At 43.7% G+C, this 19,881-nt stretch overlaps 1 protein-coding gene across 2 annotated transcripts in view; it reads right to left on the reverse strand.

The window, feature by feature from the left end:
- Positions 1-19,058, reverse strand: part of NDRG1 (N-myc downstream regulated 1) — a 41,035-nt gene extending 21,977 nt beyond the window's left edge. The window contains exons 1-3 of one of the 2 annotated variants that reach the window (XM_075728336.1): positions 19,040-19,058; positions 5,550-5,628; positions 2,772-2,807 (exon numbers count right to left, since the gene is read on the reverse strand). In XM_075728336.1, coding sequence (XP_075584451.1) covers positions 2,772-2,807; positions 5,550-5,612 — 99 coding nt within the window. In that variant the 5' untranslated portion in view covers positions 5,613-5,628; positions 19,040-19,058. Of the gene's footprint in view, positions 1-2,771; positions 2,808-5,549; positions 5,629-9,383; positions 9,452-19,039 lie in introns of those variants that run through there. The other variant, XM_075728335.1, reaches the window with a different exon arrangement.
- Between the last annotated feature and the right edge of the window lie 823 nt (positions 19,059-19,881).

Here is a 19,881-nt window from a genome sequence, read left to right on the forward strand (position 1 = left end):
GCAGGAGGAGGAGGAGGGAAAACAGAAATGGTCTTTGCATGCCGGTGGATATAGATGGCCACAAGCCACGAATTGCAACGGACAAACTCACGTCTGCCACCTAGAGCTGCCGCACAGCTCAGAAAGTTTTGCTTAGTTATTGAGAAAGCAGTATCCTGATGGACTTCTCACTTCTGAAACACAAAGCTAAGAATTATATACAGTGATGAGGAGCAGGTCTCTATCAGCTCCAATGCTACCAAGCTAGAGAACAGGCAAATGCATCAAACTGGAAATATAATTGAAATGTGTTTGGCATTAAGCCAACATAAAGCAGCACAGGGCACAGTGCCCTGCACCAGTTTATCATTAATTGTGCTAAAACAGGTTTGGTCAGGAACACTCCCCTTCTTGGGAGGCAGGGGACCTTGCATTTTCAGGTAGGAGCCACAGACAGACATATACTGTTGTCTAGAGGTAGTTCAGAGCTATCAGTTCTTCAATCTCTTGTCTTGGCCATCCCCTAGTAACTCCATGAAAGCTTTTCTCCAGAGAAGAACCACATACACGTCTTGCAATATGTGCTTTAAGAAGGGCAATATTGCACTATACAATGGCTTACTTCAAAAATGGAGAAGACTGTCTAAAATAGCATGCGAGATAAGAGTCTGTCTCTTTCCACATCTACATAACTAGATATAATTTATTCTTGGAACCAACACACCTCACAGGCAGTCACTACTTTTTCATTAGTGGCAGAAACTTAGTTTTTAACTGAACACTGCATAACTCATCCTCAAAAGGATGGAGCAAATTGCAAGTGATATCTCCCACATCCATACACAGGCACTAAATAAGGAGCTCCACCCTGCCAAGTGCTTATCACCTCCTTCCGTGGCCAGGTCCATCCTCCTCCCAAGTGTGGTTCATGGGATAGGTTGCTTATTAAGAGCATACATGAGTTTCAGTGGCAGTCCCAAGTGACCTGGGTCCTCCAGGGCCACACACGAACTTCTCTAATGAACTAAGTAATCAAGGCTCTCTTGACAGCCCCAAAACACCTTTTTCTTAAATCAACCACAGAATAACTTAAAGACACATAGGTAGAGGTAGGGTACTTGTGGTTTTAAGGATCAAAGCTAAGCCTCCTTTGCAGCAGCAGTTCTTAACATAACGAATTGAGACTGTTCTTCCACATTTTTCGGTCCTGAACTAGAATAACCAAAGATCAAACTTGAAGGAAGAAAGATCATTAAAAAAGCAAGAGCTGGCAGAACAGGGCTAAATGACAAGAACCACTGGTCTGGATTAGCGACAGTTAATCCAAAACCTGGAAGAAACCCAAAAAGGCTTAGAGAATTTGATCTTGCAAGTTAAAAAAAAAAATCTATATATACACGGTTTACAAACCAAGCAAATTTATTCCAAGAATAGAAATGAAATATGGGTCACTTCTGGATTCTTAATCAAAATACTGCAGTATTCCTGTTAGCAGACTTAATCTGGGATTCAGGTTTATTTAGAACAAGTGATCAATCTGGATCCAAACAGAAAGCTTCTCCCATGCTGTGTGCAGTCCTGCAGGAAGCTGCATGGTGACAACTTCAACTTACATTTATTAATACTTCAGGCAGTGGATTTCATCATTAGAAAGAATGAGGGGGAAGATGCAGGATTAATGTAAACTACAGTTTTACTATAGAAGTAAGAGCCATTGAAAGATCATAAAGATGTTTACTGTCTCCCTTCATTTCCAGGGAAGAGACTGCTGAGTTTGGCCTGGATTTTTAACCAATTTGCAAAGCAGTGAATAAAAATATAGACAGGTGCAAATAAAGTGCAACATGCCACAAGGTACAGAAGGGTTATTTCCTCCAAGGACCTCCGCCTGCACATTCCAGAGACTAGAAAAATTTAATAGCTTTCCTTATTCCTGTACAATCTACCTCCCTCCCTACACCCCCTTGATAAAAAGAAGACACCCAACAAGCCTCTTTTTCCAATACATACTGTCCTCAGCGATGGGAATTCACAGCTCACTCTTTTTGTCAAGGCAGGTACAAGCTCACTTGTCTCCCTCCCAGTTCAACCCAGCCTGACTCCAACAGCAGTGCATTTCCTTAGGCTTAGCTTAAGAACCAGTGAGGACAAACTTCTCAGTCAGAAGCCTAAACGGCGATAAAATAATACACAAGAGGAGCTAAAAGAGTTAAAGTCACCTCTGAAAAGCATGACACATGGAGAAAGTGGAAAGCCACCATGTGACCTCATGGTGGGCTTTATGAACTCTTACGTTCTGGCTGTAAATACACATACAGTAGCTACCATCACTCTCGTTGGGGGCAAAATTGATTGCTTAGTGCCTTCTACCACTCCACAGGCTTCAGGAATCTTCTGGAAACTTTCAATGGCATAATGGGATACGTCGAGAGGGACATTTCCTCTGAGGAAATGCACACACACCACTAATGAAATTAATTGAGGAAAGTGTGTGTTCATGTGGAAGGGGAATATTTTGCTTTCACTGCCACTGGTGAAGAATCTCATTCTCTTAGCAAGAATAGAGCTGCTTGCAACCCAGCCACCTCTTTTGGATGAAACTTTCTCAGCTTCAGTCTGAAAAGACCTCCGGCAGTCCACTTCACACTGCTACATTAGAGCCCCATTCAGACCCCCCTCCCACAGTAACAGTATTTCTGGCAAGCAGTTATTTCTGATCACATTTTGCTGTTTTCTCAAATGCCAATCCAGCTTCCCCTTTTACCAAAAAAAAAAAGAATAGCTTTACTTGCCTGAACATCAAAGTCTGGAAGGAGGCGAGTGATAGCCTGTGAAGAGATTTTAAAGCATTAATGCAGGTAACTTTGGCAGCTACAGAAATCTGTGCTGGTACATGTCTGTTCTAACCCACCAAGTTCTGCAGCTGAGAGCTCTGTCCCGTCCCTTCATTCAATGAAAGCTCTCTTGCTGAACGTCAAAATTCACCCAAGAGCTTTTACCCACTAATCTTCACAGAGAACATGAAAGCAGTAAAATACTAGATTATAGACCAGCAAAATAAAGCACAAAAGCTGGTGCTTCTTCAGTTATTGTTACACCACTGGACAAGTCAGAGCAGTAAAACACTGAACTTTTCTCCACTGCTTCCTGTAGCCATGGGACAGCCAGCAGCCCACCTCAGTCCTGCCTAGGATGGAAAGCTGTTGTTCAAGGACACACTGAGCACTTGCAACTCACTTAAGCAGTCATTACTGGGATTTGGTTACACAATGTGGAAGGTGGGAAGGGTTTTATCCTAGCCAAAATTCGGCCTTGTTATGTTTGGGAGGTTGGCTGGACAAAGAGAGGTCCGTTCCAACCTGTGACCAGCCATCGCTACTACTGACAAGCTCCTATGCCCGTCAAGGATGTGTACCAGAAAAGGAGTTAGGTGACATCCTTCCCACCTCCAATAGTTTAAGAGGCTTATAACTTCAAAGGAAGGTGGTCTTACAGTCAACTCCTTTTATTAATAGACATGGAAGAAGTCAAAGTCATTTCCACTGGAGGGCTGAAAACAGGGAAGAGCAGCCAAGCCAACACTTTTTATACTGCAGCATATGACAGAGAAGCCAAATCTTGGAAAAAAGTATTGAGATACAAAGCAAAGCTTATGACCCTGGCAAGGAGGTCACTCGGTCCCAGAAGCCCAGGTAAATTAAGGACAGAAGATGTCAGAAGCAATAAAGCTGCTGTCTCAGGCAATATCATCTCAGATGGTCAACCTCAAAACATTGCAGTCCAACCCGTAATAATGACAGGACTCTGTAGCCGTGACCTTTAGGCAATTAGGTACTGTCTTGTACATACAAACAAGTAGATAAAGAGGTGACTGAGCTTGTGGAAGCCATTTTACACAGCCTTAGCTTTAGACAATATGCTGGGTTTCAATGTTACTATACTGTTGGTCTCATGACCTTTTAAACGTAACTAGTTTCATACACTGTTTTTGCAGTGGGGTCTAGAGTTGAAAGGAATAAGTATATGTGGCACCTGTACAGACAGTACATGAAACAAGGCTCATCACTGCTCAGGAATGGAAGACTCAGCTGTAGGAGAAACCTAAGCACAACAAGCCAGGCTGCAACTTCATAGCTCATCACCCACTCAACATCAGCTCCACTGTTAACCTTAGTATGTGCTGAGTGTCCTTCAGGGCAATCTTTTCACTTTCTCAAAACACATTAACTTCCTTTATCTACATTAAGAGTGGTCACAGAGGAAATCAAACTCTGTGCTAGTTTCCCCATGTAGACAAAACTTAAGGTAACATCGTGAATAAAAGCACATAGGGTTCATTGTCAAGATTCCAACTTGTCATCTACATGCTACAGAAACCCAGGAAGTTAATCAGTGTTTGAATATATTTCTGAACTCTGAAGCAAAGACACTTCAGTACCCATAGGACTTCTGCTTAGTATCTTCCTTTGGTTTGCTACTACTGAACAATATTGGCATTAAAAAGGGATCTTAGTTTCTGAAAAGTTTGAGTGCTGCATTCACTGGTATCCAAACAAGCTGTGCTTTCATGCAATGTCCTTGGCAAAGGAGCTGTGTTTAAAGTTTCTCCAGCCATTTCACTGCAGTCACAAGTGGAAATAATTTTCTGAAGTGTTTAGGCAAAAGAGGTAGGGAATAAAAAAGGAAGTGGCAGACGGAGCAATGAATAGTTCTAATGTAGAAAACCAGAAAAAAACAACACATTTATATACATCATTGTCAAGAATTACAATCATTGGGAACAAAAGAAAAATCTTAGTTTTGATTCAAGAAAAAAAATCTGTGAGGTTCCTTCATGTATTACAGTGAATTATTTACCATTAACATACTGAAGCACAGAGTATTGCTACCACCAAAGGGTCAGACAGCTGCTGAACCCAGATGCTGTGAGCAGGTTTTTGAAGAAAATGGTGCAAAAAAACAAAATGGAAAGAAGTGCAACAGGGTTAAGCACAAAAAAAAAAGGCTAGCATGTTTCTACACTGCAACCCCAGAGGAAAGGCTGCGGCTTGTGCACACCCAGCTGGCTGCAGACCTGGTAGTAGTTTGACTTTTACTCATAGCTCAGTGCACTCAGAGAGGGCTAGATGGGGCACAGCCATACCTCCGGACTCAGATGTGCCCAAAGGAAAAGTAAACGCTCTCTCTGTGCCTCCTTGAAAGGTACCTGACAGAGCAAAGTTTGGATCTTTACATTGTGAGGTCTATAGCTATAGATGGATGTACATGAGATTGCCCAACTGGCATCATTCAAAATAGCTAAAGACACCCAGAGCTGTCATTATTAAGAAAAGAAAAAATGTCACCACCAGCTTAGCACTAGAGAAGAGTAAAACCAAAGACCAAGAAAGAACAAATAATTAAGGCTCAGTTTTGCATTATCTAAAAACAGCCCCTCTTATTCTATCTCCAGTTTCTCATACTTGTTTCTTCCATATGATATGTCAGAACTAATCTAAGAACATACGTGCAGTTCCAACAGCAGCCCTGAAATAAAACACATAAGCTCTAGAAGACTTTAGAACAATTACCTCCTCCTTCTCCACCAGAGGTTTCACCTCTGCAAGGTGAGCATCCTGGAACTCTGTTGACATGGTCAGTAGCTGATATCTGCAAAGATGAAAAAAGATTTGTTCTCAGCTTGCATCAAAGATTAAATACAGGAACAAATAAAGATCCCGCTCCACCCAACCCCCCCCCCACAATGACCCACTGTCTCAGGTTATAGTTTAAAAGACCTTTGCAAGAAGGTTATTAATCTCTTGTAAAATGCCTCCCTGGTTTATTTATATACACACTCCTGCACTATACAAGATTAAAGAAATACTAAAGCTGCAAGATCAAACAAAAGTTTGTCAGCTTCAAAACGGGGAATGCTGAAGGAAACAGGGCAGGGACCAGTATAGAGTGAGTCATGGAAACTGTCATTTCACAGGTGACAGGAGGCATAGCCAAATCTGCACAACCACCTTCTGAAATTAGCTTGAATACTTGTCTCTGAAATTTTTTTTTTTTCCTTTTTTTTCCTGATGCAGGCTCCCTCTCCATCCTCCAGATCTTTACTGTAAGAAAACTGAACTGGGCACTCATTAGCATCATTTTACTCTTCAATCGATGTGCTCCACTCTTTGGGACAGAAACACTTTCCTTTATCTGAAGAAACAAACAGTACCAAGTAAAACAGATAATTCCTTTAAGCAGACACCAACAAGGTGCATGCAATAATGCTATTTTCAAAACTGTCAAAGTAAAGAACAAGATTTCTGTATCCTACTCTAGGAAAGGATTGGCATCATGATACCCAGTGTTCGTCTGTGGGAAGGTTAACCGGGAACACGGATACGGCCAAACCCCGTAGAGGTGACTGCCGAGGCAGACGGAGCAGCAGGTTGTGCTGCAGATGCAGCGTGCCTTTTGCAGTTGGACCAACAGGCGTCTCAGGTAGATGGCTGTTCCCTGCAAAGCTCTGATAAATGACCAGAAACAGTTCTCAAAAGAGATACCCGAACTGTTTTAACGGCAAGATGACAAATGCAAAAGTCTGTTTGTTACATATCCTCTGGCCTGCTGGAGAAATGTGTATCATGTGGGTTTTTGGCATCTTTGGACAAAATTGGAATAAATTTCCAATAGTTAATAAATTTAACTACACAACTGCAAAACAAATCAATTATTTACTTTTTAAGAAAAGTTTAGAATTGTCTCAAGTGAAGCATGAGTAACTGTACTCTTAATGCAAGCCAAAAGGCTGAAACACATTCAGGAATTATTGACTGAGCATAACTGCAAACTCTTTAATTATTAACAACTTTCCTGAACATAAGCATAAACCTACAGAACAAAATTTAAATCAGTTCTTTAAACCATGATTTCCCACCTCCTGACTTAAATCTCATTTAAGCCAATCAACCCTGTCTACATAAATGACCTGGTGCTCAAGAAGGGCTGTGAAGCCCACAGGAGTATCCAGGAGCCGGCAGTGGCAGCAGCATCATTTTTATTCTACCCCATGGGTTAACTCCATGCACTTTTCCCTGGGCAAAGATGACCTAGTGAGAAAGTCTGCAAGATGGCTGGAAGCTGCAGGAAGCTATGGAGTAGCACACACAGATTAAGAAACTTCATGCTAAAAACACTGGTGTCCATGCATGTGCAAACAGCTTCAGATTTTAGGAACCCTTCTTGCTAGCTATGCATTTGGGTGGATTTTTGGTAAAGAATTAGACTGGGGATTTTAAGCTTAGAGAAATGCTTCATGAATATTTAACCCCACCATTTGAGGCATAGGGACAGGAACAAAACTGACCCCATTGCCAGTAATTTGTACACCAAATTTACAACAAGGCACCAGAGATACTTAAATAGTCAGAAGAGTCAAGACAGAGTTAATTCCCCAGCAGTCACTCCAATTCACCCTTTTTCTCCAGGTTCTCCAGTAAGTTTTGCCCATTACAGATTTTAATCATAAAGAACAAGCAAAAACCAAGATTGCCAAAATTCCAAGCAACTGCAAGTGACATTTTAGAAATAGTGTCACATATTTTCATAATTACAGCCATCTATGTAATCTGCCACTCTACACAGTGAGCAATTGTGCATGGCAGAAAGGGAAAATAAATGCTGCTGCAATATTTGGAGGTCAAAAATATTTACATGCAATTGCACTTAAATGGCTTTTTTATTTTTTTGCAATTCAGCAAATTCTGTTAAGACAGAAATAGCACCTTAATATTGCACTTAATTCTGCAACGGGGACTAGAAGTGCAAGAGATTTTTCCATATTTTGCCTATAGGGGAGGAAAGTACGAAGCCAGGTCCCCTGCAGTTTTCCAGTAAGAAGCGGCTCGGGGAACAAAGCCACAGCTAGTGTTAGTGGAAGAAAGTTGTTTACACGGGACAGTTTCAGATTTTCAGGGACTCAGAGCATTGACTACAAATGACCAAAAAAACTGTGCCAAAAAGAACAAGATGGATGCCTTTTATAGCCTTAAAAAACAATCCTGTTTTCATAATAGTTCAAAGTTGTTGCTCTATGTTTCCGAAAGAACCAGCACTAGGAAGTGCTGACCAGCAGATTACACGACTGCCATAAAGTCTGCTGAACAAAAGCCCAACGTGTACCAAGTTCTTGCTTTTGGAAAGATACCAGATCTTGGAGCCACATAATGTTTTCAGATCAGGCATTTCCAAGCTCTGGGTTTTCCTTCTCTGCATCAGGAATACCTGAAACATTCCTACCAAGAAACAACCTTGTGATAAGGCGGCACAACAACATGCTTTTTGTTCACGAGAGCTGGCAAACAAAGCTCTGCTGACAGCACTGTAAAAACCATCTTATTTTCCAAACAGAAAGATGCTGGGGAAGTGGTTTTGTACCACCCATGTTCAGCACAAATTTTATAATCTCTAAATAGGTGCCTTGTGCTCCCCCCTCCCCTTACATGACAGGGTAGCTCAAAGCTAATGTAACTGCATAACTCTCCTAAATAGATAACCGTACAAGCATTCCTTTATACACATTTCAAAGCACTTGCCTCACAGAAGTCTTCAAAAGACAAAGTTCATTTATAACTGCAAGCAGTAGTGTAAAGTTGCCAACTTGGAGAAAAACAACTTTTTTTCACTCCACTTGGCCAATTCAGCCTGCCAAAAGGTCCCAAGTTCTCCTCTCTGGGACAAGCCACCTCCACCCAGGGACACACACCACGCTGCACCCAGGTATCAGTTACAATTGCTGCTCAAGTTTTAAAACAACCATACTTCTAACTAAGAAAAAAAAAAGGTTTAAGGCACCTTTGTAGCTGGCAAAGTGCTTTAAAACTGATCACATGTCTTTCCTGCTAGTTGGCAAAGGTAGATATCGAGCCAGCCTCTAGGAAGCAAGGCGGGAGTGGGGAAAGGGTAAAGGATAAATACTGTGTATACAGTATAAATACTGTGTTCACTAATTTAATTTAAAGAGGCTTTTCTGTACCCATTCCAGCCCAAACCCACTGCTCCAAAACCACCAGAGCAAGTGTCATAACCATGCCTAGTAGCTCAGGAATCATTTTACTGAGCCCAATTATTTTGCTCTTAAAGGTTCAGAATATATGCCCTGTCCCTCTGCATTGTCACTGGAGAGACAGTCATTGCTGAAGCCTTGTTTTGGCAGCCGGGGGTACAGGACAGATGTGCAGCCTGGCTTTGCACAACAGAGATCCCAACAACGGAGCTAAGAAGCCACACACCAGGCCATCCATCCTCAGATACCAGCAATGCTGCAATCCTAAGTACCAAAGATCAGGTAATCCTAACATACATGACCGAATTCATTCCAAGCACAGAAGCAAAACAAGTTCAAAAATCCCTTGTTTGTTTCAAACCTTATTCTTCTGAAGACACACATAAGGTTGTCCAAGTTTGTGCCACGGGGGTGCATCGTCAAGGGTGATGGTTTCATGTCCATGAAGGGCGGAGGGAGCTGCTACCAGCAGTACAGTATTTACTTCTGTCCTCGTACCCAACTGTTTTATTTACATGCTATCATGGAAAACAAAGAACAGGAAAAGACTCCTGCCTGAGCGTTTCATAAAGGCGGCAATTCCTCAAAACAGCTTATTTAAACACTGGCAGCAGAGATTATTCTCCTTTCGACTACTGATATACAGAAGGGTAACCTCACCAGAGCGGCCTGATGGCATTTCCATCTTTGCAGGCTGAGCAAAGAGGAGGGACAGCAATCACTTTACATGTGGGATTAAATATTCATGAGCGTCTAATGGCAAAGAGAGGAGGGAGAAGGCCATGGGTGCTGATGGCCACAGCTCCCAAGCTGTGGTGTTGCTCTCCTTGCTGGGAGGGACCACACGAGACTTGGGCTCCAGGGCCACATGTGGGAGGTGTTTCCAAGCCAGCCACATCACCCTACACTTTATCCCTTGAAAGCCACAGGTGTCTTCAGAGCTCAGGCACCAAAGCAGGTAGGAAGGACAGTGGTTGGCAATTTGACTCTTTGTGCATCTGCACCAGCTCAAAGCACTATTAAAGAAGCAGGGATGAGGCAAGGATGGAGACAGCTAAGATGTCTCCAAGAGCTCTGCAGAAGTTGGTTAGCAAAGATCCCCACCAGTTCCAGGTCAGAAAAATAACCAAGCAGCTCAGGCCTCTGACAGTGAAGCAAGGAACGTTACTGTGACGCTCAAACACCATTTGAGCCTTAAATACAGTCAGTTAGACCTCTTCCAGTCACTAACAGTAAATGCTGTAAACTGGTCTGACTGGCCCTAAAATAAAAAATGGTTACTGTAAACTGGAGAGCAGCTTGAAAAAAATTGTCTCCGCTAAACAGAGATAAGTGGACATCAGTTAATAGCACCCACGTACGGTTATAGTCCACAATGCACAGTCTCATTAAGTGCAGTTTAGATTTCAGATATTTTATAATAAACTTGAAAAATCTAATCTTCCTGTTTGTGATTCATTTGAAAATTACTCATTTTGCAAGCATCCAAAACAGTTCATGCATAAGCATCTGCCCACACCATGCCTTGTTTAAGCTACTCTTTGTTACAGGCACTGGTGTCACGAGGTCCTTTGTGTACTGAGTTACTGATTCTCTGACATAGTTCCACACAATAAATCAAGAAAAAGGTTTTAAAAGAAGTCCCTCCCCTTTTAAAAAAGAAAACCAAACAGATGACTTTTGACAGTTAAGTAGCATCTGAGTAAACTGTTTGAGCAGCAAGTGTCAAAAGCTGAAGACACTCAACTGCTTGGGACTCTCTGGGTTTCCTTAGACTATCTAAGGTTATACTTGACTATCTCAATTTGCAACTAAGTTAATAACCTGACACTTAGGAAGCTTGGAAGTGTAACCCTTAAATAACCTCAAGATTCAAATCTGAAAAGGTCAGGAACCAAAGCATTAAATTAAACAACATCAGGGAACCGAAACAACTATGCTGCCTGGTGGCCTCCAATTCACAGACATCCTATGAATCGCCATCACCTAGCCCTCTTCAAGCACAGCACACTGCTGATACTCAACTATTCTGTTTGTTTCTAACCAATTTGCTTTTATTTACATCAAACCTCCTTTGTGAGCTACTCCACCAGCATGCTCTAGTGAAGACTACTTGAAAATAAGAGCTCGGGCTGGTGTCCAGAAAAAAAAGAAGTGGTTTTTTTAGGAGCACAATGTAGCATAAAAGTAATTTTCAAACCCAAAAAACAAGAAGGTCTTAAAGTTTTAGCTGTTCTTAAGTTTAGACGTATGCTATGTGTTAATCAATCTGATTAGAAAAATGAAATGTTTTAGCCAAGAACTTGAGCCCTGTGCCAAGCAACAGCCAGGTGAAGCCACGCAGAGATGGCTGCGAGGACAGAGCCAGCAGCTGATTGCACAGGGCTCCCACGAACAACGCGCAGGTGTGGGTCTGCAGCATCTCCCGCAGCTACACTTGCCCGCAGCTTTGGCATACGTGTGCAGTTAGAAAGACAAGATCTCCAGGCTTGTTTCCAGTCCTTTTCTTCTGGTTTTCACTTGTGTGACTGGCGCCAGTGCCTGTACAGGCACAGAGCTGTTCGGTTGCAATCGCTCTGGGATCGGACACAGCCTTTATACTGCCAGTTCCTCAGACCAGGGACTGGTTACACTTCATACACATGATATGCTCTGGCAGCTGCACACTGACAGTAGCATCAAAACAAAGTGAGCTGGAAGCAACCTTTCTGTCTACTCCACAGATGTTGAGCAAGAAGACTGTTGCAATGCAGTTTGCACAATCCTCTTGCTGTGGGATGCAATGGGGAATGTTCCTTGGAAAGCTTGTGGTCCCCCTATGTTTCATGGGAGTAGAAACTGGCTGTGGGAAGGGTTGATGTGCTAGCCAAAGGGCATGCCTGCTGTCCCCATCTCCCCTGCGCTGGACACCCCTGTTGTGTTCCCCCCCAATATAATGAGCAGCTATTCTATTCCTAGCTGGCAGGGAAACTGAGAGTTTGCAATGTGTTAGGGCTTTTTTCCTCTTGTAGCAATCCCTAATACTACCTTCACTATAATATCACAACTCCATGAGGGACAGATTACAAACCCTAATGAAGTTCTCTGAAATTCAGGTTTCTTTAGCATCTGGCACCTGAAACTGCTTCTGGCCATACCTCTGTGAAACGTAGTTGTCTCCAATAATGTGAAGTTTCTTTAAAGAGATTAAAAATACTAGTGATTCTCAGGACTTTTTAGCTGCAAAGACTGCTGTCATCCTCACCTGCCTCTGCAAGTGCCACTGCTCATGGCCAACATGGCTGCCAACAGTCCTTGCAGAGCACGATGGAACAGGGTGGAGGCAGGGGAACCAGGGGCTTTCGTAAGAAATCTGACATCTGAGTGGCAGCCTAAGTTTATTTGGAAACACGATGCCCATTTGTACTGGTGCCAATATTGTCCTTCAGCTTTAAATGACTCCAGGCTGTGGGTGTCAGCACCACAGTGTGGAAAGAGTGAGGAGCAATCAGTTGCTTTCCCAGGCTTCATTTTCTTACCCCACCAAGGCAGCCTGTCTCCTTCCACTGCCCCAGCACCCTCCTTGCATCCTCCCAACATCATTCTCTGCATCTGTCCCACTCCTCCTTCAACTGACTGCAAACTTAAAGGTCTTAAGCAGGAATTAAAGGCAATGCATTGGTACAGATCGTGACACCTGCCTTGCACCTGGGTGTTAGGCTGGGCTTTGGGGGCAGATTAAATAACAAATACTGCAAAGATGCATTAAGCTTTTCATAACATGGAAGAGATGGTTTCTGCCACAAAGATTGCAGTCTAAACAGACAAGAAACAAGCTATTGTTCCTGCAGCTCACCAGTGTCAGGCCATTCTCCCCACCCCCTCCTATTCTCAATCTGCCATGCTTTAATAGTTCATAGCTTCTGCCCAGCTGCAACTGCTTCAAAAAGTGGGTGGTTCTGTGCAAGTTAGAGGCAAAAACATACTGAGATTATTCCAGAAGGGACAGGCTGGTAGTGTACTCAGAGATGAGGAATGTTACCTGGCTCTCTAGGTTGTACTCCTGCAAGTATAGAGTGGTTTCTTTTATGTTTTGCATTTTCATGTACATATTGCAAAGATGAGTATTTAAGTTACAAAACATCACAGCTAAGGTTAATGATGAACCTTAATTTACATGACCTAATTTATTCATTAGGTCATATTATATGGGTTACAGCCCCTGAGTACATCTACAACTTGTTCTACCATCTATTAAAATCGCTTGCTCATTGCTGTTACACGTTTTCCTTATAACCCTTGCCAAAAATGTCTGGGCTGAAGTTTTCCACGACAAGTGTCAGAGAGTTTTTCTTTGGTTTTGAGGAGGAAAGTATAATTTATGGGTATTATTTTGTTCCTGTGAGCTCCCAGTCCCCTTTTCTAGGATGAACTTCAGCATTTTGGCTCTTAATCTGGACTCAAACTTTGCACAAATGGCCATTGTGTTACAGACACATCTTTCATTCTTCCCAAGAAAGGCCCATTACAAAATTACCAAATTTAAGCATTTGCATATGCTGAACTACTCAGGACTAGATTTGGGTAACAGTCTTCCATTGCCTGCAAGTCTCAGCACCTAGAGATACAATATGATCTTCCTAAGGGCTGAGCACACTCCTGCCTGTATCACAACAGATGGGACTGGTGCAGGAGTGTCTTAAGTCAGCACCATCCAGTGCCAGAATACTCCTTGCTTCTCAAAATAAGGCCTTTCAAAATCCTTCAAAGCAGGCAAAAAACAATTCTTCATCCTCAACTGACTTTTTTCAAAACCTTACCCATCCATGCTCCAGGTTTGCACCTATTACATGCATGCCCAAGTTTTTATTTAAGATTAGGATTTTATACACAACTTCATAAAATTCAGCATGTTTCACATGAAAAAAATGCCATGCTCTTAAATTAAATCATCTAGGAAAAAAATAGCACTTTCAATTTGCCAAAATATAAAGGGTCATCATAAAACTCTGCAACACCTCTATTTCACAGAATAGTCACATAACCCAGTATGTCACAACTTTGTCCAAGGACGCAAACGCGTCTTAAAATTTAGCTGGGATATGTTACATTCAATACATACAAAATATGTTTAGAGCATTTTAGAACTATAGCACTAGGAAAACAACATCATTAGCTTGACAAGGTGCACACGAGCTTCCTGAAGGAAGCAAATGAAAAACCCACAGCAAGAGCAATCCTTCCTTCCTCTAACAGTGCATTTGCCATCTGGGTGTCTGCTTATGGTGTTCCCAAATAAAAGTTCCTTTAAAAGTTGCATTCTACTTTGCTGATTATTTTTCTATTTCACCTCATGCCTACCAATAAACACACACGTATATAAATGAAATATATTACCACTCTTTTGCTTTGAACACCAGTGCCTTCACCTACCGAGTCTTCGTCAAGGGCATTACAGATGAAGATCCTTAGCATTTAGTTTTTGCTTCCTAAAAAAAATTAGGATTTCTTGAAGAAGTGAAGTTGGAAGAGTGGCAAGGACACAAAAACCCAACACACACAAAAAACCCACGGGATGGTTGAAAGCACATGGAAAGATCTGGTTTACCGTCAGTCAGGTTTTCATGCTGCACTAGCTCCTAAGGGTTGCTCTTTCCATTAAGTTTTACACCATCCACACAGTACTAGCAGACTGACCTTACATATCCATGGTAGAAAAGAAGCTAAAAGAGCTATACTTTTGAAGCTATACTTAGTTCAGACAGGAAGCAGCCAGCTAAAGGCTTGGAAAAGTAGTGAATATCCAGTTTTAAAAACAGGGCTTGAAAAGGAAGATCTGCATTGACCAACTTCCAGCTATAAAGAGAAAAAAACTGACTGACAGATGAAAAAGATATATTAAAATTGTGACAATTAACTGAAAGGAAGTAGCACAAAACCCAAAAGAAACATAGGAAACGTGATCAGCCACACAAAGTAAGAGCAGTAAAATTGACATACATCCTGCTTTGTACAAACAGATACAGCTGTGGAAAATTTCATCAGCATGGGCAGTCCAGCTGTGCATCAGCAAGCACACTGCGGAGCACCTCTGCATGGCGAACACCCCATTTGACAACAAACCACCAGGAATTATCCAAAGACAACACTCTTCTGCCAGCTGGGAAACAAAACAGGCCTGATCCTGCAGCAGCCCTTAGCTAAAAGTAACACTAAACTCATCTCCCTCATTGTCCAGCACAGGAGCTTGCATTCGAGTTTGAAACTTGAATAACTGCTGGCTTTGCTCTCTGAGCACTTGCTGTGCTGGATTAAATGGTGAATGGCATTGATTCTCATGGACACTCAGTATTGAGTTTAATTAAGTCATAATAACACTTTAACGATACATGATCACATATTCAGGAGAAGCTCTGAATTGTTCCTTACTGCTGCTCCGTCTCCACAGCCAAAGAGAATTAACAATAGGGATTACCTCCCACTGACTGGCCCCGCTGAAGTTACCCAGGGCTCTGGAAGTGACACAGATAGGAAAAAAACCCACCAGCATTTGAGAGAAACACCAAGTTCAATAGCCATTATATTCATAGCCATTGATTTCCAAGAGGCCTAACCTAGATTTTAGTCATCTGTAGCAACACACACCACCAAACATGAAAATGGGATTGCCTTACTCTCAGACTTTTAAACAGTTTCAGAATATTTCCCATGACTTTCCAGTACTAGAAAGTAATTTAATTGCAACTTTTGGGACAGAGCTTTTGACAGATGGCAGAGGGATAACTATTGCTTTCTTGACCTGCTGACAGGTAGAGATCGGCTCCCCATGCAACAGTCCAGAAAAGCCCTCCACCGAGAAGGCTGCAGGGGCAGCACCATCACACATTAGGTAAACTTACAAATTTACACCTAAAAGCTGAAGCTAAAGGGCAGCCTACATACAATACCATTTATTCAGCAAAACAGTGAGAGGACAGAGTGGGCTCTTCTGTACTTCTGCCTGAGATTTCTAGGTACTGTGACACAATGTGGAACTTAGATGGAAACAAACTGTCAGCTGGAAGTCCTATGTGGTCTCAAGAACCAGCATTTCATCACTATTAATATCAAGCAGTTGTATCTCCTGGGTTTCAGAAGGTTTTCCTTTCAAGTGGTTAAACCAGAGCAACAAGAGAAAGTCATTCTTGCTGCATACTGCTGGGACTGAACTGATTTGGGCTGTTGGTTTCCCAGGCTCTACTCTCCCCTGACAGCAAACGGGCTTTTGCTGCCTTAAGCTTCCAGCTTTATGCATGATGTAAACATTGCTGACCCACCACAATTAGAATTTGTATTGGTTTTGAGAGTTTCAGTTTCTAGTTGTCTTCATTCTGAAGAGCTTTGAGCCCGTTTCACCCCTTCTTTATCTTTTCTTTCACTCTTTGTCTATTTTGAGACAATAAAAGCAAGAAATGTCTCATTACATATATGCTCCACATTTTGTGCAACAGATTCTCAGGCTCTAATGAATTTAAGTGAAAAAACAGTATTTTCTATGGGAAGGTAGAAGTTTGCTGAAATCCCTTAAGCTGGTCATGAGAAGATGTATGTTGCACTTCAGTCAAACAAATTAATCACTTAGGTTTAAAAATCTGAATCAAAGAATCTTTCTCACAACAGTTCACTGCTAATCCCACCTGAACTACAACAGCAAGTTACTCAGCTGCCTCATAAGTTTTTTTAATGCCCAGACTCCCATGCCAAAGTGCTTCCCAAGATGCACTCTGATCTCCCCATGCAACTGTCACACTGCAAAAAAAGAAATATTCAAAGAGCAGAATGTCTCCCACTGGAATAAGGAAAATTTGAGAATCCTGGTGTTCTTACCAAGCATTCATACTATCTACCCAGATGATTTTAGCATTCCTTTTTATTTTGGCAAGAACAAAAAAGCCATTGTGCAGGGGACAAACCAAAAAACTTAGCAAGTCTGTTTTTTGGTGGTGCGAATGCTGGTTCCCAAACACAGGCAGGCACATGCAGCAGTGCTCCCTCAGCAGCGGGTGTAACTTCTTCGGCTACTGCCAAATTCTGTGGACACCTGACATTTTGACATCTCTATCCTGCTCTCACCTTGGGTAAAGTGGCCAATGAATGTAGGGAATCGGTACACAAGCCCTTTTTCCCTAAGGGAAACAAATGAAAACCTCAGCTTGTCACCCCCAGCCTGGTTCAAGGACAGCCACTTTTGCAGAGTGCCCATTCTCAAGGGGCACTGATTGTAGAAATTTTGGTTCAAAGTTTTCAAAGTTGAAATCCAGCCCATTCAGGTATCTACAGAATTGCAGTGCAAGGAACCCAGATTCAGAAGTTGTGGTCTCCAGTTCCCCAAACTGTTATGCCATGGCATCTGTTTAGTTTATACTGAAAAATACTAGGTACAGAAACCATACACACCCTAAGTAGTCTCTCATTACTATATTAAAATCTGATTGCACTGCATCTATATCTTCCATGTCAAAACACACACCAGTTCCTCCTGAACACATTCATACATTATTCTTCTTGAAGGGTACAGAGCTTATTAGTACTCAGGGGACTGTACAAACCTTTAAGGAACACTATTTTTGCTGCACCTACTCCTGAGTTTTACCATTTCATCCACAGTCATTAAATTCTTGCTGTGCACAGGACGTTGTACAGCATTAGCTGCCTGCTGTTTACTCAAGCACTTGTGATAAAAACACAGTCGTTCTACGTCAAACTATGTTAGACTCTAGTTAAAAGAGCACAAAATTTTAGAAAACATGTTCCCAGAGCCAAGTTCAAAGTGCACCAGCTTAATGCCACTGGCTGAAGTTTTAATGTAAGTTATGCTTGTAACAGCCAAGCCTAAAAGCAGCAAGGCAGGCTTCTCACGTTCACCTGAAGCACTTGATAGCTCCTGTTTACAGGCTATTTGCATTGCCTGCCCTGAATGGTGAGTTTTTCCACAGCTGTGTGTCTTTGACACAGTGGTCACACACACACACAAAAAAAAAAGTTGGCAAAAAGCCAGAAGCAGTCAAAACAGTGCAACACCTTGCAGAGAGTCTGGACAGAAACTTCAGGTTGTCTTTGACCTCTTCCATGCCACTACAACTGCATTTTCTAGGTTCAAAATACACTTCCTATTTAAACAGACAACTGAGGAGAAAAACGTCTAAATAATATGGTGAATACTATCTGAAGCCTAAAGGGAGACCTATTCTGGGGACAGGGTACAAAATCAGGCACTGTGATCTTCAGAAAACAGTGGATAAAACAGGGAGCAATGCCAGTTTGCAAGCGTTTCATAAGAAAACCGTAACACAGTGGAAAACGTTAACCAAAACATCCTCCCTAGCAGAAGTGAAATCACTCGTTTCACCAGCCCCAGTTCGTGGCTGTGCCTCCACTGTAAACCCTACCGCGAAGCGCTCTGAACCTGAGCAGCGCCTAAAAGCACGGACGGCAAACTGCACCTACCATCACAGGTGAAGGCAATAACCCCACCGAAACTACTGACTAGCAAAGGCTGAACACCACTCAAGCCTGTCCTCTTGCTTCAAATCCAACGCAGAGCTGCGACAGCAGAGAGACACAAGCAACAAGCGCCAGCAGCCAACTTCCGCAGAAGTCTCTGCCTTCGTTTCACAGCTGTTTTCCAGCCCAGCCCCGTCCGCCACGGCCAGGGGAGCCTGGACCGCGGCAGCAGCACCCAGCAGCTGCCCCCACCACCGGCAAGGGCCAGGGCATGGCTCGGGGCACCCCGTCCGCTGCTCCCTCCCGCCAGCGCCCAGCCACCACCCGGCTGGGAGCCCCCCGCTCCCCCGCCAGCGGCCGGGAAGCCTGCCTGGAAGGAGCGGGGAGAAGGATTTATTGGCAAGAAAAAGGAGCAGAGTGATGCAAGGATGCACCCTCGAAGGGGCTGCGAGGCCCGCGGGGGGTGGGGGGGTGGGTGGGTGGATAGGTGGGTGGGTGGGTGGGTAGATGGACAGGTAGGTAGATGGGTGGGTGGACCGAGGGATCCTCCCTTACCTGCCGCGGTACCGCTGTCCCTCCGCTGCCGCCGCCGCGCTCCGGCCGCCGCCCGCCCGCCACCGCGGAGCGGATTTATAGCCCGCGCCCCGCCCGCCGGGCGGCGCTGCCAGCTGCCGCCGCCGCCGCCGCCTCCCCGACGGGCGCACGGGGCGGGCCGCCACCCGTCCCGGGGCTCCGCCCGCCCGGCCCCGCGCCCCAGGGCTCCCCACGTCGCCCGTAGACGTTTGCGGCGGCTACGCCCTGGCTGCCCGGTCTGCGCAGAGTCCCTAAATACCAGCGGGGAGCCCCGGCGCGCAACCGCCAGCCCGGGTCCCCCTTTCCCCCAGGCGCGCAGCCCAGCCGGCGGGAGGCTCACCTCTGGCATCCCCTTTCCAGGCAAGCTTTGGGAGCAGCGAACGGCTGAGACCTGCCGCCCTGCTTCCCAAAATGTTACCGTGCCGGGAAGAAGGGTTTTCACACAACTTGGTGAGGAGAAGCGAGTCTGTGCAAGGGGTTTGCCCAAGGACCGAAAGAGCAGCAGCCTTGGGAAAGGCTGAGCAAAGCACTGCGACAGCGGGGTCCCGGGACAGGTGGCCAAATTCATGCGGATGTGTGTGCTACTATAGAAAAATAAGTCCGTTTACCAGATCCTGAATTGCAAAATGTTATGCGCGTATGTTAACGTGACCACTAGGAAGGAACTCCGCAGTAGAAACAAAATAATGCCTTCACACATTTCTGATAAAGTTCAGAGGGTGCAGCGGGTGCTGCAAGTGCTGTGTGAGTTTCCCAGCGAACAGCTCTTTGGCAAGAAGCGCAGCTAATCGTTTATTCCAAAAAGAGGCCCTAGTGTGCTGAGT

This window comes from Pelecanus crispus, chromosome 2, assembly GCF_030463565.1.
Source record: "Pelecanus crispus isolate bPelCri1 chromosome 2, bPelCri1.pri, whole genome shotgun sequence".
Classification (NCBI taxonomy): Eukaryota; Metazoa; Chordata; class Aves; order Pelecaniformes; family Pelecanidae; genus Pelecanus; species Pelecanus crispus.